Source organism: Papaver somniferum, chromosome 11 (assembly GCF_003573695.1).
Source record: "Papaver somniferum cultivar HN1 chromosome 11, ASM357369v1, whole genome shotgun sequence".
Taxonomy (NCBI): Eukaryota; Viridiplantae; Streptophyta; class Magnoliopsida; order Ranunculales; family Papaveraceae; genus Papaver; species Papaver somniferum.
Genome location: NC_039368.1, coordinates 11,492,835 through 11,518,727, shown reverse-complemented (window position 1 = coordinate 11,518,727; position 25,893 = coordinate 11,492,835). Strand labels below are relative to the sequence as shown.

The 25,893-nt window shown below is 35.4% G+C and overlaps 4 protein-coding genes across 4 annotated transcripts; all 4 read right to left on the bottom strand.

Moving 5' to 3' along the window:
• Positions 1–476: 476 nt before the first annotated feature.
• Positions 477–965, bottom strand: LOC113324090 (F-box protein At2g23160-like). The gene has a single exon (XM_026572429.1). It carries the CDS (start codon positions 963–965, stop codon positions 477–479), a length of 489 nt encoding a protein of 162 aa, XP_026428214.1.
• A 1,555-nt stretch (positions 966–2,520) lies between these two features.
• Positions 2,521–3,543, bottom strand: LOC113324089. The gene has a single exon (XM_026572428.1). The coding sequence runs from the start codon at positions 3,541–3,543 to the stop codon at positions 2,521–2,523; it is 1,023 nt and encodes a 340-aa protein (XP_026428213.1).
• A 9,874-nt stretch (positions 3,544–13,417) lies between these two features.
• Positions 13,418–13,783, bottom strand: LOC113324088. Its single transcript, XM_026572427.1, has one exon. It carries the CDS (start codon positions 13,781–13,783, stop codon positions 13,418–13,420), a length of 366 nt encoding a protein of 121 aa, XP_026428212.1.
• A 4,764-nt stretch (positions 13,784–18,547) lies between these two features.
• On the bottom strand, positions 18,548–18,985 carry LOC113324087 (uncharacterized mitochondrial protein AtMg00820-like). The gene has a single exon (XM_026572426.1). The coding sequence runs from the start codon at positions 18,983–18,985 to the stop codon at positions 18,548–18,550; it is 438 nt and encodes a 145-aa protein (XP_026428211.1).
• Positions 18,986–25,893: the final 6,908 nt, after the last annotated feature.

Below are 25,893 nucleotides of genomic sequence, written 5' to 3'. Positions count from 1 at the left end.
TAAAAATAGTCTTCCACGACTGTGGTTGCTCAGTGTAAAATGCCAATTTTTTTTAGCATTTGGTCTGCTATTTGGCATTTGGTCGACTCCATGACTGTGGATGCTCTTAGTCTATCTAAATCTTTCAAATAAGTAACATCAGTCTCTCCCAAATCTTTCAAGGACACAAGGCCCTGCACGAGAGTAGTTGACTCAATGTAATTTGCATCCCTAACATTATGATTCCAAAGACAGTTTAAGATTGAAGATTTAGGGTCATAACGAAAGAGTAAGTAGTCCTTAAAAAGTAGTACTTCATTGGTTCTTCTGATTGCGAATAGCTTGATAAACGAAAATTCTTCATTGTGCTGTATACTAAATTCCTTAATCCAGTTGTGGTCATTTTGTTTCAGATTACACTCTTTCGTGGCGTAACTAGTACCACTATCGTTTCTCTTGTATACCCATATGTTAATGCTCTCCATGCAAAAACCTTTTTAGCTTGTATAAGCCAAATACAGATTATTATTCTCTCCAAGCAACTTAAGTTGACCGCTATATTCATATTTAAAACGTGGCATTAGTATAGAATGGAACTTCTCACCTTCCAAATCAAAGGCTACAATCTCAGATTCTTTTAGTCCATAAAAATCATATTGGTGCCACCAGTAAAGTGCTCCATTTGCATAGATACCTGTAGAATAACCAAATTTGCGACGCCCGATATATTCAATGGATCTCCACTTACCACCAATAGTATACACATGAATATATCCCTTCTGTTCCCCTCGATGATGATAAAATATTGTAACAACCTTGTAAGAATTAGTTGAAGGACAATACCCAAACCCACTTCCCACACTATGATATATCCCCTCAAGAAATTCTGGATGAAATATAGATTCTCCTGTCAACGGGTTACAGATTAGAAAACGATCTATGCCTCGTGCGCGAAAACAAGCCAAACCATTGCAAGATCCGACCATGATATCCCTTACCGGATAGATGTCCCAATAAATCTGCTGTGTGGTATCTTTGAAAGTGTCTTTTCAGTGTGGTAATAGTTTATGTTTGCAGAATCATAATGATCATACTCATCTTCGTAGAAAAGTTCTTCCCTAACCATATTCCCACCAATTTTATTATCAATATGAGAGAAAGCAAAAAGGAAACCCACCTTATGAGATTTATAATTGCGGAGGAGAGATTTCCAAGTTGTGCATACACGTTTGGCCTGTAAAGCTTCCTCGATAGGTAATCGGAAAAGTATGTTTTCTATGATTTCGGTTGGAAAATTCTCCATGTTGCTGTACTGTTATTGATTAAGCTTTGGTATTCTTCTCTCCTATTACTTTTGCGTTGCTATATATGGAGAGACGATACCCTAAAGCTTCTTAATTTAGGTAGTGGGACAAGTCATTGGGCCTTTTTTGCATTGAGAGACGACGAAATCAGAAGAGAAGAATGAGGAAAATTCGGAACAATGGGGAAGTGAAAAAGCTGCTGGTTCAGTCTTCAGACTTGCATCTAACTTAGAGTACGAGTTTTGGTGAATATCTTCCACACCAACAGGTGGAGATTAGGTTTTCTATTTCTACTCAAAGACCAGAGAGAGTTATATTATCAGAAAGTACAATGAAAGAATAATTCAAAAGGCATAACAAATCTGTGATAATAGTCGGAAATTATTGTTGCTGACCATTCTTGGTTATTTGATTCATACACTGCTTACTTGACTGTTGCAGTTGAGAGTCTTCAGGGCATACCCTTGACACCCTGAGTTGACGAATGTTCAACCTGTCACGAATATACCTTTCGTAAACACGTCAGCCAATTGATCTTTGGAGCTGATAAACTTCCCATGATGTTGTTTGCTTGCAACTATTTCACGATCGAAGTGGTAGTTGATTTCGATATGTTTAGTGCATGCATAGAAAACATGATTTGCTGTAGGATAAGTCACTCCTAAGTTGTCACACCACAGCGTGGGAGTTGTTGGCTTGATTCCCAATTCTTTTAGTATAGATTGTATCCATATTAGTTCTGACATATCTTCTGTGCTAGACTTGGAGACTGTCTTCTGCTTTCTATCACTCCATGAAATGAGGTAGAAGATAGAAAGAGAGAGCTTACAGGTTCTGTAGTGTACAACCCTTAGTCTCCAGGGTACAAGTTGTGTTCATCAAATAAAAGAAAATCACACATTTAAAGCCCGTTTTGTGCAAGAATAATTCTGGTAATCGAGGTTCAAATTCATACTTAAGAATATAGTCACATTTGAATTAGCCTGACTTTTTTTAAGTTAGATAACTAGTAGATACTGACACTGGATCATAGGATATTCAAACATTGTGATCACTGCAAATATAATTAATTAAATGAAAGCAAGCACCTAAACTAATCAATTGTCAAGAACGCACAAACAAAAGCAGTAATGATCTTACTTGTTTTGGATGATTAAACAATTCTTTCAATCTTTTAGCTTCTTTGGATGGTTCTGTGGCTTGTAACATTAGTTGTGACCAAAATCTTCTTTGTCTTTCAGTCTTCGGCTGTAGGTATTTGTGTATCTCCTTGTAACATTAGATCCACATCTACCAAATCTATTAACACATGTTTCTCTAAATCTTTCAAGTAACTAACACCAGTCTCTCCCAATTCTTTCAATGAAACAAGGCTATGCGTGTGAGGAATTGCCTCAACGTATACCATACCCTTAGCATTGTCATCCCAAAGTTTGTTTAGGGTTAAAGTTTTAGGGTCATAACAACATAATCTTGTGCGAAAAGGTATGTGACGGTTGTACCACATTAGCACTTCATTGTTCCTTGTGACTGCGAACGGCTCAAATTCATAATATAAATTATCTGCCTTGTGCTCTATACTAAACTCCTTAATCCAACATGATGAACTTTCTTTGTGGTCGCTTGGTTTCAGCTTACACTGCTCTTTTGTGGTGTAACTACTACCGCCACTGTTAATATTGTTTCTCTTGTATACCCATATGTCTGTGCGAGAATTTGTAGAAGTATATGCAAAGTAATAATTATTAGTCCCACCAAGTAACTTAATTGGACAGAAACGGCTCCTTTCGTAGTCCTCAAAATGTTCGTAAGGTGGCACAGGGATTGAATGGAACTTCCCAGCTTCCAAATCAAAGGCCACAATCTCACATTCTTGTAATTTATAATCATTTTTGTGCAACCAGTACAGTGCTCCATTTACATGGATACCTGATGATTTAAATTCGTAACGGTCAATAAATCCAATGTGTCTCCACTCACCGCCAACAGTATATACTTGAACACGCCCCTTATGTGCCACCATTTGATCAGAATAATGTATCATAATAACCTTGTACTTTTTAGTTGAAGGACAATAGCCAAACCCACTTGCTAAACTACTGAAACGCCCTATGCTTGACACTTTCCGATCCAATCCAGAGTAATTAAAGTACGGAATTAAAATAGATTCTCCTGTTAACGGGTTGCAGATTAGAAAGGGACCTTTTTTTATATTTCCTAAAATAAGCCAAACCATTGCAAGAACCGACCATGATACCATCCCTGATAAGATAGGTATAGGATTTCGTAACATATATATCGTGTTGTATATCGAAAGTGTCTTGTCGGTGTAGTAATAGTTTAATTTTTCATGATCATAATGATCATACTCATCTTCATAGAAAAGTATATACTTATTTCTTAGTTAACTTGGTTGAGGAGAGAAAAAAGAAAACCGACATTATGAGATTGAGCAGCTGCGCGGGACTGCTCAATAAACAAACAGCATATAAGCCCTAGGATTATATGACCAACCATTGGATACTATTTAATTTAGGTTTTCTAAAAATTATAGCTGGCGAAGTTCGAGTGTTCAAAATAGATCCTTTCATTTTGTCATTATATCTTGTTTAGTACTGCTAGAAAAAAAGAAAGACTTCGTTTCTTTTTTCTTGTTCTTCTTTTAAGTGATCATACACCCTTCTACGGCAACTATAACACCACCAATTTGATAACCATCGACTGACTTTTTGTTTCAGTGATGTTGATTACGCGTTTTTGACTCACTGATACTTCCTCATCATGCTAATACTTGTTTCTCTAATACTCCGCAGGTCTATATCATCTCCAACCTTTGGTTTGCAGTTGGATTCCTGAATTAGCCATAACCCATTGTAAAGCTATGGATGTATTATAAGTACTTGCATTTTAAAAATTAAAACATAAAATGGGCTATATAGCCAAAAAAGTGTGTTTTCTGGACCAAATGGACGGTAGAGATTTCGTATGGGTCAAATGGACAGTGAAACTTTTTAATTGAAACTGACTCAATTACCCTTACCTTTCTTCTTCCTCACTAGATAATATCGATCTCCATCTCTCAATTCTCCACCGTTTCCATTACTTTCTTCTTCTGCTCTCGATCTTCTCTTTCTCAACCACCACCATCATCAACTATAAGCAGATCTATCAGCACCACCATCGACAATAACTACAACCACCACCATCATCATCTACAACAACTACAACCAACACCACCACCTTCCTCCACCACCTCAACCATCGACAATACTACAACCACCACCATCAGCATCTGCAACAACTACAACCAACACCAACACCTTCCTCCACCACCGCAAACATCAACATCATCGTCAACATTGATATCACCACCACCACAAAACACCGAGAACCCTAATTAAATTGAGAGTTCTCAAATTCATTCAAAACTTAGGGTTTTCTCTTCCATCAATTTCACTGGTGAGTTTCTCGATCCTAATTCTTTTTCATGATTTTATTATCAGAACTCATCAATTTCACACGAATTGATGTTAACTACCTTAATTTTCTGAAATGAATCATTTTTATGAGTGAAATTTCATTATGTTTTTTTCTTCTTGTGTAAATCTAGCTTAAAATATGATTGAAAATGGTTTGGATTAAACTGGTTTCATCTTGGTTTAAGTTTTGTAAAATCCAGTTTAAAATTCATTGAATTTTGTTTGTATGTAACTAGTTTCATCTAGGTTAAGCTTATGTAAAATCTAGTCTGAAATTGATTGAATTTGGTTTGGATGAAATTGGTTTCATCCTGTTTTGGATGGAGTTGAAATTGTTGAATTTGGTTTCACCCACTTTAAACTACCATGCAACTGGTTTCATCTTATACTAAAATTGGGTTGAATTTGCTTTCACCCATTTTAAACTATGATGAAACCGGTTTCATTTATAGGTAGGATGAATCTATGATTTTTGAATTAGGTATCACTCATTGTAAACAAGGATGAAACCAATTTCATCCTATACTAAACTGGGTTTCATTCTAATGATTAGGATGAAACTGAATTTGGTTCCATCCACATTTACACTAGGATGAAACTGGTTTCATCCCGTTTTAAATTGAGTTAAATTGAAATTTGTTTCCGTACAAGCTTAAAATAGGAGGAAACCAATTTCATCCTTTCTTAGATTGAATAGAATTTTGTTTTCATCCATGTTTGAACTAGGATGAAACCAGTTTCATCTAATTCAACAGTGGATTGAATTTGGTTTCACCCATGTTTAAACTAGGATGATAATAGTTTCATATAATGTTATGTTGGCTTGAATTTAGCTTCACCTATGTCTAATATAGGATGAAACTAGTTTCATTGTGTGTTAGATCGGGTTGAGTTTAGTTTCACTCAGTTTTAAACTCAGATGAAACTGGTTTCATACTGTGTTTTTGTTTGGTGGAATTTGGTTTCGCCCATGATTAAAGTAGGATGAAAATGGTTTCATCTAATGTAATTGTTGATATATGTGTTGTTTCCGTGAGGATTATGATGAATTTGAGTTAGAAGCAACTATTGCTGGATTTGAAATAAAATGCTGAGATGTGTGCAACTGGTAGAATTACAGGCTATGCCTTGGCGTGGGATTGTGTTGAAGTTATGAACGAGCTGTAGCTGGTTATGAAGTAGTTGCAGGGGTGATGCTGAAATGAGATTGTTGTGATGTCGAGGATATGAAACTGATGTCGTTGCGGTTAAATGTAATGGCTTGGAGGTGCTTTTACTGGAGTTTGGTTGCAGCTGCAGTTGTTGGATCTGGTGGCAGTAATGGAGCTAATGGGTACTGGTGGTATTGTTTTGATGACGGAGAAACTGGTTCTAGTGAAGTGTCAGGTGGACTGGTTGGTATTGCAATGGAATGAATGCAGGAGATGACATTACAGATGTGCAGGTGATGGCAGTTGTGGTTGGCATGAGGTAGAGATAAAGGATCTGCAATGGATTGAAGTTATTAAACTATGGCAGTGGAGTTATTGCTATAGCACTTGGCCTGGCAGAGAAGGTAGTGAACTGCAGGTGGTCTTGTAACTGCTTACAGGGAAGCTGGAAGGATTTTGCAGTTACAGTGGTTGAATGTTGTACAAGCTCTGTTTTACGTACTCTGTTTTTTACTGTACAAGCTCTGTTTTACGTGCTCTGTTTTGCTGTACAAGCTCTGTTTTACGTACTCTGTTTTTTGCTTTGTTTTACGTACTCTGTTTTGCTTGCAATTAATTCGTAAGACAGAGCAATTAATTATGTTGTACTTTTTTTTTGTTGTTGTACTATGTTTTTTTGCAGATTACTTTGTTCTTCTCCAACCCAATAAACATTTGAAGAAGATAGGGACATATTGGTCTGTTCCAATTAATTCATAAAAAATATTCTGGGTGAAATAACCAAATTGGTTATTTAAACAGTATATTTCTGATTTTTGGCTATATAAACAGTATCTAAACCTAGAAATCTATTTCACCCAGAAATTCTTGCTTTTGGTCTTTTTGACAAATTTTGTGAAATCAAAACTCAACACATAGACTAATACTTCCATCTTCAGTTAATTTTCGTCCACCTTCGTACATAATTCAAGATTCAATCATGAATCAACATAACATAAACATATGATTTCTTGTGATTTATGTGTTCTTCATTATTTCTCCTTATTTAAATAAACTAGTACCTTCTCTTGATCACAAATATTGAAATCTTACCATTTTTTCTTGAAACTATTTTACGGAAAAAAAGTTCAGAATTAAATTTCTATCAAACCCTAATTCTAAACTTCTCTGAACAGATTCAATTTTTATTACATTAATCTAAAATTACTAAACAAGAAAAAATTGAAATCCACATAGTTCTGCCATGAATTTCACCAGTCCAAGCTAGGAAGCGGATAAGACTTACCATAATTATTCTCTGAAACTCCATCATCAAAGTTACCGGTGTGAAAACTCTGAATTCCTGCTCTCAAATGGATTTAGATTTATAACGATGATATATGCACACCCCTAGTTGCTATACATGGAGGAGACGCGAGAATCAGCGTCGGTAGGGGTGTGCATACAATCCGGAACCGCGGATTTCATCCGCAACCGTCCGAAAAATTGCGGGTGAAAACCAATCCGTAAGAGTTTATGGACCGGTCATGGGTGAATTTTCAAATCCGCAAGGTTTAGCGGTTTGGTTGCGGTTGGTTTTGTAAATCCGCGGATTTATCCGCACCGTAGGGTATCGAAAAAATTTCAAAAAACAAAAAAGTATCTAGGATACAAATAAGAAAATCCTATATAACACAAAGGTAAAAAGTAGTAAAGAAGGGTACTTAGTTTCGAAAGTATGGAGAAAGCACATACGAACAACACAAGGTCATACCATTAAAAAAAAACAGTACACAGAACTTACATGCTAGCAAAATCTAACCTACCTCATGAACTTTCTTATACATTTTGTAAGCAACGACCATGAAGTAAGAGAAAGAGTATAACTAAACTGACCTGGCAACGATAACCGAACAGTGAAACAAACTTGGCAGACAATTTCGGTTTTTACCCTAGAATCTGGTTATCCTACATTCTGCAGTTCAATTCTTGTGTTCTATGCTCTTTATTTCTGTTTCGGTAAGTTTATCATTATGGTGCTTCCTTGATATTGCATAAATTGCTAGGACACAATGATTCCAAAACCTCAACCAATACCATGGTTGGATGAGGTAGAGGTCAAACCAAACAGACTTGATAGAGCGTCGACTGGTCATCGATGTGCAAACGCTACAGCAACAAGGACATGAATGGAGGTGCTCCATTAAAATTATTACTCTTTTGTATTAAGAGTCGTCTGTATTAAATTCTGGTTTTTATACTTGTATTTTTGTTTGTTTTACTTCTTTTTTTTACTAAATCCGCGGTTAATCCGCATCCGGGCTCGTACAATCTGCTGATCCGCAGAGATCAAATCCGCGGGTGATTGGGCTGGTCACGGTTCAATTTTCCAAATCCACAACCTTGACGGTTTGGTTGCGGGTGATCCTAATCCGCAACCGTCCTTCCGTTGCCAGGAAAGCAGCGGTTGGACCACAATAGTACTTCAATGTTCCTTCTGATGGTGAATGGCTCAGTATATGAATTATCGTCCTCTTGCTGTATACTAAACTCCTTGATCCAACATGGCGAACTTCCATTGTGGTCGTTTTGTTTCAGATTACACTCTTTCGTGGCGTAACTAGAACCATCAGCATTAATAATGTCTTTTTTGTACACCGTGTTGTCAGCCTCAAAAACTGTATAGTTTGTATATGCCAGATACAAAATTATTATTCCCTCCAAGAAGAACGTTGAGAACCATTTTCGCATTCAAACACTTCATAAGCTCTGATTTGGTAACGTCCATCTCCAAGACAAAGCCCGTGAACAAGCAACAGTCTGTGACCCAGCGTGTAAATATGGAGAGCAGTCCCGTGAAAAAGCCGGAGAGCAGTTCCGTGTTGAGTAAATAGGCTCATACAGATCATGTAGTTACGTCCGTGCACTCCCAGTCCGGGATTAAACATTTGGAATCCGTTTCAAAGTCTAAGCCAGAGTCTGGGCCAAATATGGATTTGGTTTTTGATTCAGGCTTGGAACAGCCCAATAATTAGTGACGAGGTTCGTGCTGCTTTGGAGAAATCCAAACAGCTAGATGAGGAGGTAGCAATTTCTGAAGCTGCTCTTCCAAAGGCAGCTGATGATTTGGAAAGAGCTAGGCAGGCTCTTAATGTAGCTAAGGGTTCTTCTCCAACCGCTTTAAGACAGAAGCACAAGCCGAAAGTGAAGATCATAAGAACAAGCACAAGCTCACTACAGAGGAGTATGAGGTTCTTTGCACAATAACAAAATCTGATATTCAACAAAAGTTCTTGAATAACTTATCGTTTCGAAGGGAGTATTTCAAGGAAATAAAAAATCAATCAAGAAGAATGAAGACTCCAAAGAAGAAAAATAAGAACAAAGGAAGTTGAAATTCCTTTTATTTTATTTTTTTTGTTAGTTTTTGTTTTTAAGAGCTTAATTTTGTTAATTTTTTTCATGTTATATCTTTTCCTCTTTGGTTTATGGGAGTGGGGAAGCCTTGTGCCTCCCATTATGTAATTCTTGTAATTACGTTTTTTTGGTTTAATAAACCATTCGGACCTAGTAAAAAAAAAATCGAATGGAACTTCTCACCTTCCAAATCAAAGGATACAACCTCACATTCTTGACAACTTTGGTGCAACCAGTAAATTGCTCCATTTGCATAGGTACCTATAAAATAATCAAACGTATGATGCTCGATAAATCTCCACTCATGACCACCAACAGTATACACATGAACATGTCCCTTATGTTCTCTCTGAGTCTCTGACAATAATATACTGCAACAACCTTGTAATCACTGGTTAAAGGACAATAGCCAAATCCACTTGCTAAACATCCATATGAAATTAGCCTTGTGCTTGAATTGTACTTGAATTCAATTACAGTATGGAAGTAAGATAGATTCTCCGGTTAAAGGGTGGCAAATTAGGTAAGGAACACCTTCAACATCTCTTAAAAAAAAAGGTTTTAAGAAGGGAAAAAGAAATCACTTAAAGACTTGTGTTCTTGTTCATAATCACCGTTGCCGGTATCAATATCACGGTTTTGGTAAGTATCTTTGATCACTATTGCTGTTAAATTAATTTTGGTGAAACCCTAGTTTTAGTACTAGTGGGAGAAAGAAGGTATGTTCGGCTAAGAGATGTACATATCCGTAACTAAGCTGTTGGGATTTTCTTTTATCACTTTTTAATAAGGTTAAGGCCCACTAACTACTTTACTCGTCAAAACCCGTTCAGTTGCAAGTCCCCTGAGTACCCTTGTTAGATTGGCGTATATCTTGTAATTATTTTGAACATTAACCAAGTTATGATGATAATTTGATGCCTAAAACTGTGAATCGAGGGGACTACTCCGAGGTTTTCTTCCGGAATTTGATTTCTGCACTTGAGAAATCAAAAGAAGATGCAGCAAGATTGGCAGCTGAAAAACAATCAGAAGAAGAGGAAGAGGACAAGAACTCGTAGAAGCTAGGATAATTGAGATTTGGACAACATTTTTGATTTTTTATATTTTGGGTTTGCGATTATTTACTATTTTAAGTTTTTAATCTTTTTTGTCTGAGCATTATGCCCTAAATGATGATAAAACTCCTTTAGCTGTCTTCTACCTAATCTTTTTTCCTTATTAACTTAAAACTTAAAGCCGACACCAAAATGATTTAAACTGGTTTTTGACAGCTACTAATGTCACCAACGACTTTACTCCTGTACCACAGTGACATCTACATTATTTTGGTAGACATAGATGCACAAAAATATTTTCAAGCAGCTACATATCCAAATAATACTATCAAACATCATAGGGCTACGAATCCAAATAATACCATCCAACATCATAGAATGCAGAGCGGATACCATTTCATGGGTTTCATATAAAGCCTTAACCAAAACCAGAGAAAGGGGGACAAAAGCTAACAGATAAGGATTCCTCTTCCAAGGCTGCAGACTTTGCTTGACGTACTTCTTCTGCGGAGAACTTGTGTGCATGAGCAAAAAACCACCATCTTAAAATTCTGTATAAAGAACTTAAAACGTTTCCAATTTAATTTAGTCCCACTGATCCACCACTAACTTGATCTATGGGTATAAAACCCAGTGTTTAGGTGGGTGTCATTTCTTTTCTTTTTTTTTGTGAATATTACCAATAATATGAAGCCAAAAACTCTCTATATAAAACTGAATTTTTTTAAGCGTTGTGGTTAACCGGAGCTTCTAGTTGATTCTGCCCCACCATTTAAAATTTCGGCCGATAAAATTAAAGGAGAATATTTGTTCCTCTCAATATATATTTTCAACCAATTATATTCAAGGAAAAATATTACCTAAAACAACTAAATCTTAAAAAATCTTATAAATTACCAAATTAGTAATATCAAAAGAATAAAATAAAATCACATCATGATATATTATATCCATCACGATTGCATCACGAAATTATATCGATCATAAATGAATCACGATCAAACTATATTGTTCATCATGATTTTATCACATAAAGTAGAAAAAATCATCATATGAATAAAAACCAAATGTCCAGTGTCCGATTATACTTCTTAAAATTAAATTAATCCTAATTACAATTCCAAAGCCAATAATTAAACTAATTCTTATTACATATTTACAATTGAGATGAAAACAAAAACTATTCGCCAAATTTAGATAATGATTAAAATTTAAAATAAAAATACCTAGATGATTACCCGATGATCAAAGTATATTTATCTTGCGGCAAAAAAATTGGCAAATCCTGTCAAATAATCAAAATATATAATCATTAAAAGGAAAAAAGTACTAAGCAAGATTTAAACAACAATGCCAAGCCACACCACCAACAACAACAAAAAAAATAAAAATTATGGCGAAAATAACAAAATGAGTTTCGATATTATTTTTCTCAATATCATTTATTTCAAAGATAAATAAAATAATAGCTATTTCTGACGTGCAGAGTATGCTAACAATTTTTTTTATCGCCAAAAATATATCAAAATATAAATGAGGACTAACTAAATTCTTAAAGTTATAGATTTCTATTGTTATTTTTCGTTTCCGTTCATTTAGAAAAAAGATTAGATACTCAACAAAATATATTGGAAATCTAAAATTATAGAATATTATGTAAATTTTGGTATATTAGATAATATTACTTCCAAGATATTGTTTGTTTTTTGGAATTTCTTTCCTTGGTCCACTATATATAAAGTGCTCGATTCAATAGCAGATCCTATCGTTTGCATGCTATTTCTTTTTTTATTAGGGTTCAGTTCTTTTTATTTTTCGGGTTCTTCCTGACGGTGTTGTTGTCTAATCTATTGCTTTTTTTTTTGCATCAACCTGATCAATGGATGATGCATCGGCGGAAGCTCATGAGCATTGAAATGGTTCTTCTAAAGTTGTGATCCCATACTAATAAAGTAAACTCATGCAAGGTATTGAATCGTTTTTTTTTCTTTATTCTTTTTTTGTATAATTGGTATTTGTTTTCTTGATTTCGTTTTTATTTTGAAGATGTTCATGATCCCTCACAATTCTTGAAAGATTCATTTATTTTTGGTATTTCCGGTTATACCTCATGATCTCAGCACGTTTCTCTTTAAAATCTTTCGGCAAATGGGTTTTTTCCGGTATATAACTTTAATACTCTTCGATTTACTAACCACGGAGTTTGGAACGATCCCGTTATTGGTTTAGGTGCAAATGAGTTTTATTGTCCCTATGGACGTGTTTGGCCATTGGAACTAGTAATTCTTTTATCGTTTTGTAAAACTATCCAAGATTCCAAGCCATATATGAAGGGTTTTATGTTTTGCATCATGCCCAAATATAGTGATTATATTTAAAGGGTTAGAGCGACTATATGTTGTCATGTTCCATACTCAGGAATCATTTTATCTCTAGGTCTTCATCTCTGTGGAACATGGAGCACATAATTATTTTAGTTACAGTTCCAACCCTCTCTACTTGGTTTATGTTTTAGTATTCTTTTTGGTAAAATTTCCATTCCCTTGTGTTGGTTGTTGTTTCTTGCTTGGTTCCAAGTTTCAATATAGCCAGGAAGCATTGCAGTGCACCTCTGTACCATAATTTATCGTGATTTTCTATATCTTCTACCTTTTGACTAATGTTTGTTTGTTCATAGGGTTTTGTTTTGACTAATTCTTATGATGTCTTAATGTCGTAACTTAGTTAGACTTGTATATGTAATCCACTATAAACTTCTTCATTGTTTTCCTTGATTGTTTGAGTGTCTAGTAGCCAATGATAACTATTTACATCAGCATGTCAATAAGTTATAAAGAGCAAGTGATTATGCAAAAAAATTAAAGAAATTAAAGATACTCTGTGCACGTGTTGAGGAGCTGCAGATCGATGAAATCTGACGACGGTATGATCAGCACTATTTCCAAATGCGCATAATCCTATGTATTCCAAATTTAAACGGAAACATTTCCTTAGCAAAGTCTTTTGATATGTTTTTAGCAAATCGTGGAAACTATGTACCTTCAATACCTTCAAATATGTAATCGTACGGGATTATTACCATATTTATTTAGATTTTTGTCCATATATTTTAATAGTTCACCCATTGGATTTTTTGCCAAGACCCCTTTACCAGTACTTTCTGACTCCACAATCTTCTTGTCCAAAATCAGACCTTGAACAAGTTCTTCAATTTGCTTACCAGTAAACTTCACCTTAAATGCTTCCGAATTGTTGATAGCTTCTGTAATCTCCTCAACTGTGGCAGCCTTCCTTCTAGAGGTAAACTGGAAACACACAGATTTTGCCTCCTCAATGAGTTCTGTCTCTAGTTTCCCTTCCTTATCATACCATGCACCACCCGTGAGGTCATCCGAGGGTTCGAAGTCAGAACCCATTAAAGTTTTTTTTTCCTTTGTTCTGTATGTCAACAACCTCTTTTATCAGTCCTTTGTCCTAGAGAGATTATATAGACTTGTTAACAACGGTGTCAGGAATTACTTTGATTTTATACTTTATTTCCCTCATCCATATTCCCATATCTTCTGTACTTAGAATAAGGTTATAGATTGTGCGCTCAGCCTCACTGAGCTTCGGAGTATCAGCTCGTTTTCTTTTGGGAGACAGTGAACTTTCTGCTACTCTGCCCATTTCTGTTAAAAGAAACACGTCCTAATAATTATTTATTTGTTACAGCATGCAATTAAAAAGTGATTCTTATAAATACAGCAAAAAACTGCAAATAAATGATAAGAAAAAATCTGACTTCAACTAAAATCCTGCTTGGTATGCAGTTCTTGTTGAATTCTGCAAACCTCGCAGTTACAATTAACACCAAATACATGGAATTGATAAGGAAAATCTTGCTGACTCTAAACACAGCCTCATTCCCGAGTCACCAATCAAACAAAAGAGAAGAAGAAGTACCAAATTATTTCTTATATGGGGATCAATTATTTCTAGAAGATATACCAGTTAATCTGCCTCCAGATTACAACCACGAAGTCCAAATTAAATTTGTTGGAATGCCCTAACTACGAACTTAAATCTAGAGTATGAACTATGAAACACGTATGTTGAGATATATCTGAAGCTAACTTTGATTTCATACACGTTTGTGTGCACCGGACATACAATCTAATCAGAAAATTTAAAAGAGAGAAGTCGACTTATAATTTCTTTAAAAAGAACCAGTTGAAGCTGAATGATCAATGAGATCCAAATTACTATCTTTATGAAACTAACCTATCTTTTTCTTCTGCCATAATAATGTCAAAGTCCAAAAATTACTATTTTGCTGCTAGTTTCTTCTATAAATCAATCACGTTTGAGAGATTCATTTAACCCTCGTATACCACTAGGATAGACAAATCAGATTAAAAAGGATAAAGAAAACCTAAACTGGTGGGAGCTGCTGCCATATGCCATCTGCTGGGTGATTTGGAAGGAGCGAAACAATGGATGTTTCAATAATAAAGAGAGAGACGAGGAAAAGATCATTTTGGACATCAAAGCCGTTCTGTTGTACTGGTCAATCCCTGTAAAACCTCTAAGAGGTATTAGATTCCAGGATATGGTCTTCAAGTGGGCAGAATTAATGGCGAAACAGAGTCCCTTGCTGTCCTAGAGATAAAAGAGACACTGATGGATCTGACTGGTGTCTATTCGTTGTAATGGATGCTTCTTCTTTTCTTTTCTCTTGGTTGCATGGCTGGTATGTCCAGCATCGTGTAATCCTTCTTATTCTTTTTTCTTCCTATATATATTCTTATAGTTTTGCCGATCAAAAAAAAAAAGAAAACCTAAACAGCTCGTCAGAGTAACTTAGATGGCTAGATAAAGAACTCAGGAAAAGCTCAATGAGAATTGAATTTACAAAGTTTTGGCATCCCTTAGAAACAAACGGATTTATGACCACTGTTAGAGATAACAGGATTTCTATGTAACCCAGTCAGCTAGATAAGTAAACAGGGAGAGTCTTTTGGCTATATTTATGTTTCAGTTTAGTCAGTAGTTTGAATTTGTTCAAGTCTTTTCATTCTGTTGGAGTCTGTAACAAATTCTGTAACAAGTTTCAGTATAAATAAGACTCTAATATCTCCACAAGTTCTGTGGAAGATATTCTACCTAAATATAATGTTCTAAGTTGGTATCAGGAGGGTTCGATCCCGCACTCTTCTACTGTGATAGCCAGTCGCCATTAACATCGTTTGCTGCTAAGAAAGGTTGTTCAAATGTCTCTGCTAGGGAGAGTCTTTGTTTGATGATTCAACACTTTAGATCTGATACTAAAACCATTCTTAAAAACCAGTTCTAAACAAACTTCAATACCTTTCAACAACAATACCAAAACAAATCATTACCATTACCAATTATATCTGTTAACCAACACAGATCAATACTGTCAATTGAAAAGGTATTTCGACTATCTCACACAACCATTTCAAGAGGTATTTTGACTATCTCACACTATGAATTTGAAGAGAAACACCAATTTTCTCATACAAAAGGGATATCTTCACCACAGTTCCAGTACATTAGAAGCAAGTTGCACATTCGCCAGCTCCGGTACAACTTGAGAGGGGATGTTAGAGATAACAGGATTTCTATGTAACTCAGTCAGCTAGATAAGTAAACAGGGAGAGTCTTTTGGCTATATTTACGTTTCAGTTTAGTCAGTAGTTTGAATTTGTTCAAGTCTTTTCATTCTGTTGGAGTCTGTAACAAATTCTGTAACAAGTTTCAGTATAAATAAGACTCTAATATCTCTACAAGTTCTGTGGAAGATATTCTACCTAAATATAATGTTCTAAGTACCACAATGATTTGCAAATGGCATACCAAGCAGCAGGGGGGCTAATTGTATTCACAAGATAATATCAAAAGAAACAAATAACAAAACAACCAAAAATCTCCAATAACAAAAATAATAGCTATGTGTATTATTGATTATAATGTGTTTTGATTTGATTTTTCAGGTATTCGAATATCAATCAAGGGAGTGGCAAAAAAAGTTCTCACTTAGGAAATTCAACAAACACACTAAAAACAAAATCAATTCTTAATATACCTAATCTTACTGAGAAAACCCTAACCATGTCTGAGAAATTGTAATAAGAAAACAGAATCGTACCTTTTAAATCTTTTGTATCACCGAAAATACGCAAGAGGAAGAAGCAGAAGAAGTTAGGGTTTTTGTTTCCCAAGTAGACAGTAACGATGGAGTTTCGAATGTTGTCTGGTGTTTCTGTCGGGCCAGGCGTCGGCTAAGAAGATTTTGTTTTAGCTAAGAGAGTGTTTGGATGTGCCACTAAAGCCGTAAAGTCTGAGAGTTACATTTTGTTCTAATTTCTCAAACTCAGTCTGTAATTGGGATACAGTCTTCTTCTAATTTCTTAGTTTCATTTTGTTTTTTGTTATTCTACCACTGGTAGAACTCTTGTATATTCTACTCTCTTAATAAATTTTCTTCCTTCTGATAAAAAAAAAGGTTATACTATCTTCACTAGTATTAATGTATCCTCTTATACTTTAGACTGAATATTGGAATTTAAGATTACAAGGCCGCTGATCATTGTTTTACCTGGGTTAAATCCCATTGTTACTTGAGATTACAGTGAAGATATGCTATCTCTATGGAAATGCACAAAATATACATCAATTATAAGAAACTGGTGATGATAGAATGATATGGGAAGTTTATATTTCCTTCTGTTAGAAACACAAAGTCCGTGGAAAAATGTTCTAAAATGGTTGTGGTTGAGATTACACAGAAGGACAGACTTTAGCTTATAAAGAAGAAAAGAAGAAGATAAAGATGAACTCGACAGTACTGAGTCAACTTATGACTAGACTGACAGCTAAGCTAAGATATAGCCAATACTAGATTGACAGCTAAGCAAGAATACATCTAATGACAACTTAGTTAACTGTCAGGTATTCATTTGATCATCAGATACTTATTATGTCCTAACACACACACACACCCGCAAGCTAATGGCATCTGGAGCAGTGACATTCAGCTTTTAGCTGATTAGCTCAAAGCGTGCTGAAGTTAAAGCTTTAGTCAGAGTGTCAGCAAGCTGATCTTTGGTGGAGATATGCCTGACCTGCAAAGCTTTAGCAGCGACCATGTCCCTGACAAAATGAAAGGAAATTTCTACATGCTTCATACGATTATGAAATATGGGATTGGCTGATAAGTGAGTAGCTCCCATGTTGTTACACCAGACTATAGGAGTACTGGAAGGTTGAAGAAGCAATTCAGCAAGAAGAGACTGTACCCATAACAACTCAGAAGTATCTTCAACCATGGCTTTGTACTCAGCCTCAGTGCTGGATCTGGAGACTGATTTTTGCTTCGTATAGCACCAAGAAATCAAATTTGGACCAAGATAAAAGCCATGCCACTAGTAGAACGCCTATCAACAAGATCACCACCCCAGTCAGCATCACAGAACATATGAAGAGGAAGAGCATAAGCTCTTTTAGACTGTAGGCCATGTGACTTAGTGCCATTAAGATAACGTAAAATCCTCTTTACTGCACTCCAATCATCTACAGAGGGATTATGCATAGACTGACAAGCTCTGTTGACTGCAAATGAGATATCAGGCCTTGTGATGGTAAAATATTTTAAAGCTCCCACACTGCTTATATATAAAAGTGGATCATGAAACACAGATGGAGAAGCAGCAGCATGAGTATTAGCCAAAGCAATAGGTGTACAAACTGGATTTGCTGACAAGAGTTGAGTCTTCTCCAAAAGATTGGTGACATACTGCTGCTGGTTAAGACGACTACCTGCAGAGTTGTAAGTTGCCTGATTGCCAAGGAAGAAATGTAAAGGGACCAAGTCTTTAATGGCAAACTCTGTTCCAAGAGTAGTAATAAGAGAATGAATAGCAGCATCAGAACTTCCTGTAACTAGAATGTCATCAACATAAATAAGCACATACAAAGAGGTATGAGAAGTTACTTTGAAGAATAGGGAAGTGTCAGTCTTGGATGAAACAAAACCCTGAGATAGCAGAAATTGACTTAGCCTCTCAAACCAAGCTCTGGGGACTTGTTTGAGGCCATAAAGAGACTTTTTGAGAGCACAAACATGATTGGGAAACTGCTTATTGATAAAACCAGGAGGTTGTTGCATAAACACTTCTTCATTTAAAAAACCAAGAAGAAAAGCATTTTTGACATGCAACTTTTCTTATAGACCATCCTTTGAACAGAGCAACAGAAATCATAAGTCCGATTGTGGTAGGCTTGACAACAGGGATGAAAGTATCTTGATAATCAATGCCCTCAACTTGGTTGTAGCCCTTAGAAACTAATCTGTCTTTGCATCTTTCAACAGTTCCATCAGCCTTTTTCTTGACTCTAAAGACCCATTTACACCCCACTACATTCATGCCTGGTCTATATGGAACATAGTCCCAAGTTCCATTTTGCACTAGAGCATCAATTTCTTCACACATACCAGTTCTCCAAACAGGTAATTTATTGGCTTCAGCAAATGTTGTAGGAGTATCCATTAATTCAGCAGTTATAGCAGTAAAAGACTGAGGTTTAGAAATACCATTTTTGCTTCTAGTAATCATAGGATGAGTAGAAGTAGTGGACACTGGTATAGTTGTTGGTGCAGAAGAAGTAGAAGGAGACACAGTTGCAGTTGAGCTATCAGAGATGTCAAATGATGCTGGTGGTGATGGTGAGGGTATTGGTGGTGGTGAAGATGAAGGAATAGGTGGAGGTGAAATAGGTATGGTTTATGAAACATAAACAGAAGTAGAAGATGGTGATGAAATAGGAGAAGGACAAAACAAAGACTTATAAGGAAAGTCATTTTCATCAAAAGTGACATTTCTGGAAATGATAAGCTTGTTTGTTTTAGGGTTGAGACACCTATAGCCTTTGTGCATGCTACTATAACCCGAAAAAAAAACATTTAACAGATCTATTTTCTAATTTGTGTTTATTATAAGGTCTAATGCATGGAAAACAGGCACAACCAAATACCTTAAGAAAAGTATAATTTGGAGATGAATTATAAATAGACTCCAAGGGAGTAGAATTACCTAAGACAGGAGTTGGTAATTTGTTGAACAGATAGTTGGAGTCTCAAAAGAATAAGACCAAAAGGATGAAGGCATGGATGCATGATTAAACAAGGCAAGACTAGTTTCTACTATGTGTCTGTGTTTACTTTATGCTGCTCCATTTTGTTGATGCTCATGAGGACAACTGACTCTGTGAAGAACTTCACAACTTGTCAAGAAAGAAGAAACATTTGTATATTCACCTCCCTAGTCAGTTTGCATCATTTTGAGTGGAAGGATCTCGTGACATTCTGGGAAACTGATGCAACACACCAGGTAAGTGCGATATACTGACGCCATTGGGGTATTGCTAAAACAATCTCGGAGGTTCAACTGGACCAAGCACTGGGATAAGAAGGATACAATGGCGAAGGATTGGCTATGGGGCGAACTTCAGGTGAGCATACTTAACATAAGTTAATACCATGTTTGTTTATTTTGCATCCCATATGATTAGTGTCTGATGTTATAGAAAAACGAGTTGGTAAATGTGCCTACTGTTTAAAAGTTATAATAATAATGATAATCTTAGCATATTGTTCTGTTCGGCATTGTCAATATGCAACACGTAATTCTCTTGTTGATTAGATGCTAGTGTATACTGCATGTTAATTTGTTGGTAGATATGAGAAAAAGTCCTTGTTCGATTAGAGAAGTTGTTTAAATGGAAATGTAGCTTGGCAGGTCGGCAGTATATAATTGGGTTTGAAGTTTCCATGGATTTAACAAGAGCAAGAATATAATTACGGTGAAAAGAAATCATATAAATATTATTCTTTGTGCTTAATTATTTCTCAATTCATATAAATTTTCTCATCCTAATAACATAGATCGTCTAACTGGAGTCAAATGCTAAACGTTAACAAGAACAAAAAAAAAAAGTAATCGTTTAGTAACTCAACATCCGTTTGGCTAGCGTCACTCTCATAGGTAACAATCAGGATCCATATCTAATGGAGGCCAATGTGGTCCACAGTATTGATACGATAAATTTTAGAACAACACTGCAACATCGTTCAGTTGTTTTTGTTGTTATTAGCCGTTTCGTTTTAGTATTTTTGGTTATGGTGGATGTTCACAGATATAGTCACTACAAGTTATCATTGTTTGTCTATTTCAGGATTTATTCATAATAGATGGACGTTATAAAACTTACACCCTCTCTATTTTTGGTGACATATTTAGGGGAAAGAAAGGTACATGGAAGGGAAAACACTTTACACAGCACAATACAACTGCAAAACGTCTTGCAGATAAACCAGCTGCTTTAACTGAAGGGGAGTGGAAGGATCTCTTGACATTCTGGGAAACTGATGCAACACACCAGGTAAGTTCACACATCTTATATGTATGGGTTTATGTTTTGGTTATACGTCATGTCTGATTAATTCTTCCTTTTACATTCGTAAGAAATTTTCCGAACAAAATGTCAAGAGTAGAAGCTGCCAACAAGTAAAGCACAGAATGGGAAGGAAAAACCACGCTCGATGCAAAGCTGAAACGGTACATACATAATTTGGTCTTTACAACCACTTTTCACTTTGCAACTTCTTGTTGGTGTTTGTTTTGATCTGTTTAGCAGGAGCGCGAGGCCTAGGGGTGGACGGCTGGGATGGATTTAACATCGAATAGGTCTAGTTTGAAGATTAAAGTTTCTTTGAAGTTTGTTTATTTGAGGATTGTGTAAATATTTTCTTATGAAAAAGTTGGAATAACCATACTCCGTAACAGATATTTTTCGTTTTAATTCAATTTGAATCCTTTGTTCTGATTTAATTCATGCGAGTAAAATGATTTTTTTAATACAATTTTACTGTATAATGCCCCTGTTTACGAACACATTGGCGCACCTGTTGCAATAGATATTTTGTTGCTGCACTTAGGCTTTTGTAAAAAATTCTTTTTAAACAAAAATAAAATAAAATTATACACTAAAAAGTATTGTTTTTAGCCGCACGTATCACTAGTTGTATGGCAACAAATTTTTAAAACAAAATACAACAAAATAATGATTAATTTATAAAAATGCCTTTTGCCTCATGTTATTGCTTCACCTTTTGGTGTGGCATAAAACCTATCTATTGCTTCACTATACTTAAGGTGTACCAATAACTTCTTGTCACATGGCTTGTTTCCATACAGTGTGGCAAAAAAATTTTATGTGGCAAAAGGATGTTGCCACACAAAAAGTGGGTTCTTTCCATACGATCGGCATGTTGCAATACATGAAGTTTCTTGTAGTGTCACTATAAACTGCATATGCCTCAGGGTCAGGAGTCCAGTAATCATCATAAGAGTTCTCATAGTAGCCATTATCAAAGTAGACAGTGTGAGCTTGATAATGATCAGAGATACCCCCACTATACCTATATCGACAATCAGGAGCAAGATGTCCAGGTTTGATGCAAATTTGACACACAATAGATGATGATGATAATGGAGGAGAAAATAAATTGTTGTGCCTTGCACCATAACCACCACGAAAACCACCTCTATCAAATCTTCCTCCTCTATATCCACCATAGGAATTAGCATCACCACATCTATAACCAGATCTACCACCTCTAAAACCAGAGAAATGTCTACCACCACGACGACTTTGAAAACCACCGTAAGACGGTCCAAAATTCCAATTAGAAGAAGGTAGGTGAGAGTTAGAGGGGTAATTGGTAGAATGTGATGATTCTGAAGAAGTTGTGGTGTTGTTAGCAATATTAGCAGAAGCTAGTGGAACATCAGATGTAGAATCAACAATTTGGTGTTCTTCACTTAAAAGGAGACTAAGGAGATCAGAAGAGGTAATTGATTCTAGGCTTTTAAGTTGTTGAGTGTTAATTGATGTGTGGAAAGCGTTGAATTCTGATGGTAAACCATTCAAGATATGAAAAACGAGATCTTCATCAAGAACAGGACGACTAACCTGAGCAAGTTGATGAGAAATTGATTTAGCACGACTGAAATAGCTTTGCATAGATTCATTTCCCTTGCGTAGATGTTGTATATCATTCTTCAATTACATAAATCTTGATTTGACAGAAGAGTTGTAGTTATTCTCTAATGTTTGCCAAGCAGTTAAAGAAGATGTACTTCCAAGGACGGAAAAATGAGTTTCATCGGGAAGACATAAAATCAACCAAGAAAGTAGAAGCTGATCTTGGTGATTCCATTGAAGATAATCTGGATTCTCAATTGGAGTTTGAGTAGTTGGATCTCAAACAAATTCAGGCGGTACTGGTGTAGATCCATCAACATACTTATAAAAATCAAAACTCTTCAGTAATGGAACAATTTGTGATTTCCAGAGAACAAAATTGGTAGAATTGAGTTTTGCTGGAGGAGAGAAACTAAGTTTTAATGGAATTTGAAGATTAAATCCAGAAGTAGACATTGTTGATGTAAAGATGATGAAGATCTTGAAAATTTTTGATTGAATTGAAAAAACAAAGAAAGATAAAATTTGTTTTTCTGAATTTTTAGGGTTTGGTGATCATAGATGGCTCTGATACCATGTTAGAAACACAAAGTCGGTGGACAAATGTTCTAAAATGGTTCTTGGTTGAGATTACACAGAAGGACAGACTTTAGCTTATAAAGAAGAAAAGAAGAAGCTAAAGATGAACTCGATAGTACTTCATCTTATGACTAGACTGACAGCTAAGCTAAGATACAACCAATACTAGATTGATAGCTAAGCAAGAATACAGCTAATGACAGCTTAGTTAACTGTCAGGTCTTCATTTGATGATCGGATATTTATTGTGTCCTAACACCTTCATTCCAAAAATTGTCAATGTAATACTGGTGAATCCCCGACCCTACATGGTGTTGGAAAACGATTAATAAAAAAAAAAAAAAATTAAAGTTTTAATAAAAAATTAGAATTTATTGTTTTCTTTTGTGAATGAAACTTTTTAGTCCCACATTGTGGAGTTTCCAATTTTTAGAAGTTTTAAGAAACTATATAAACCTTTTAGTCCCACATCGGGGAGTTTTTCTTCTTAAGTTGTATTTGTCAATTATATAAACAAATTCACTACTTTTGTAAAATCTATGGGAAAGAGTTTGCTCTATATTTAGAGGGACCCCCAAGGGAAAAAAATATTTTATATTGTTTTCTCAAGCGTTCAAGATTTTCCTCTATGGTTTTTTCGGACTTGCCAAGCTCAAGTTGAGCATCTACTACATATGCTAGTAGTAGGTGTATTAGGGTGTTTTATCCTGGAGATATCCGTCCTGTGAGGGCTATAGCATCACTCTTGAGTGTAGCCGGACGCTAATGTCTTAAGGGCAACGTGTTGAACACGTGAGTCACTCTGTTTTTTCCAAAGTTTTGCCTTGTTGCTGTTGCGGAGATATGGGGAGCTCATTCGTTTCATGAAATCGATCACTTCCATTATAAAGGAGCTAAGTATCAATAACTTTTGCTTATTTGATTTTTCTTTGTTTTTGATTATTGCACCCAACAATCTTAAGACATTATTATTTGTAATAATCAAAAATGGTTGGTTGGTTTGTGAATCATGGATGTTAATTGTGGAGTGAAAAACAAAAACAAATTTTTGGTCACCTGTAGAGTTTCGAGTTTATCTCTTAACCTAGAAGGAATTTCGATGAACCCTTTTGACACAACGTAGTAGACATCCTGATAGTTACCCATGTAAAAGTTCAGAATTTTTGGAGTTGTAAAAGTATTTTTTGATACTTTACAAAACTAAGAAACGTTCCTGAAAAATTCTGACCGGCAGAATTTTGTTGTTAACTAAAGTAGTTTTTATGGGGTAACCATGAGTTTTTTGATATGGTGGTTCAAACGAAGTTTATAAATCTAGATATTATCTTCAAAACTCATATTTTATCTGAACTAAGGTTTGTGAGATATGGTGTATTAGGTGATTGGGAAATTACCGTGTCCGTGGTCAGAGTATAAACGAAGTTAGTGACATGAAATTGAAAAGGAACATGGCTACCAGGCGCATGTGGATGAACACAAGTCTTCCAAAGCTGACAAAGGCGAGAACATCAAACACAACTCTAAGCATATCCTTTATAATAAAGGTATGTTTCGTAAAATTGAATCCGGCATTACTTTAATTAAGGGTGATTGTTATGTTTGTAAAATTCCTGACCATACGGCAGTAAAGTGTAGACAACATAAAACCTTAATAATTAGAAAGTTAATGCTAATTTAGTTGAAACAATTTAGAACGATTTCATTGACATGATGTCGGAAGTTATTTTAATAACCAATGTGAGAGACTAGTGGGTGGACTCTGGAGCCACTAAGTATGTTTGTTAAAAGAGAGACCTGTTTACCTCTTATCAGAGGATAAGGGATGTCGAGAAACTTTATATGAGTAACTCATCTGCGACAGAGGTTACATAAAAGGGAAAGGTCGAGCATAAGCTCATATCTGTAATATTCTCACACTGAATGAAGTTTTCATGCTTATAGCATATGAAAGAATCTTGTATCTTGTTCTCTTGAAGATGGTAAAAGATTGAAGATCGTAATTAAATGTGGAAAACTTGTTATAACTAAGGGTATTGATTTTTTAGGCAACAGTTATAGGACTTAGGGTCTATATAAGTTTAAAGGAAAATCTGATGAAGTGAACATAGTTGATTCTTGTGCTTTCTTTTGTGTGTCTTTGAATGTTTTGCACGGTAGACTTATAAGTCAATGCATAAACTGCCTAGCATAGGCTTCGTACCCAAATTTAGTTTGGATCTTGAACACAAAATTGAAATGAATTTGCAATAAAATCTTTTAGCACAAATGCTCATAGTAATTCTAATACCTTAGAATTAATTCAGTTAGGCCTAGTTGACATGAGTTTAACCCAAAACCACTATGGTAAAAGATGGTTTATAACTTCCGTAGATGATTGTACGAGGTACTATCTTGTATACTTGCTTAGGGATAACGATGATGCCTTAGAAGCCTTAAGATGTATAAACTTGAAGTTGAAAACCAATTAGAAGCCTGGAACATAATAATTGTATCCTTAAGGAGATAATAATTTCCATGTTGATTAGTTCAGGATTACCTGCGGTCTTGTGGGAGGAGGCAGTCCTCTTAACTAGTATATCCTGAATATAGTACCCTTAAGGATCAGATGAAACTCCATATGATTTATGGAAAGGTAGATGACCTTCTTATGAATATGTCAAAGTGTGGGGGTGTTTGACTAAGATTTTCATTCTTCTTCATAAAAGAACTAGATAGAAACCAAAAACGTTGATTGTGTCTTCATATAAGGTATGCTAAGTATACTTATACATATAGATTTTTGGTTGTGTGTTCTGATTTTTCATACTTTGGTGTGATTTTTCTGACTTTGTTGTGAATACTATTACATAATCTAGGGATGTTGAGTTCTTTGAACATGTTTATTCTTAAACCTGTACCT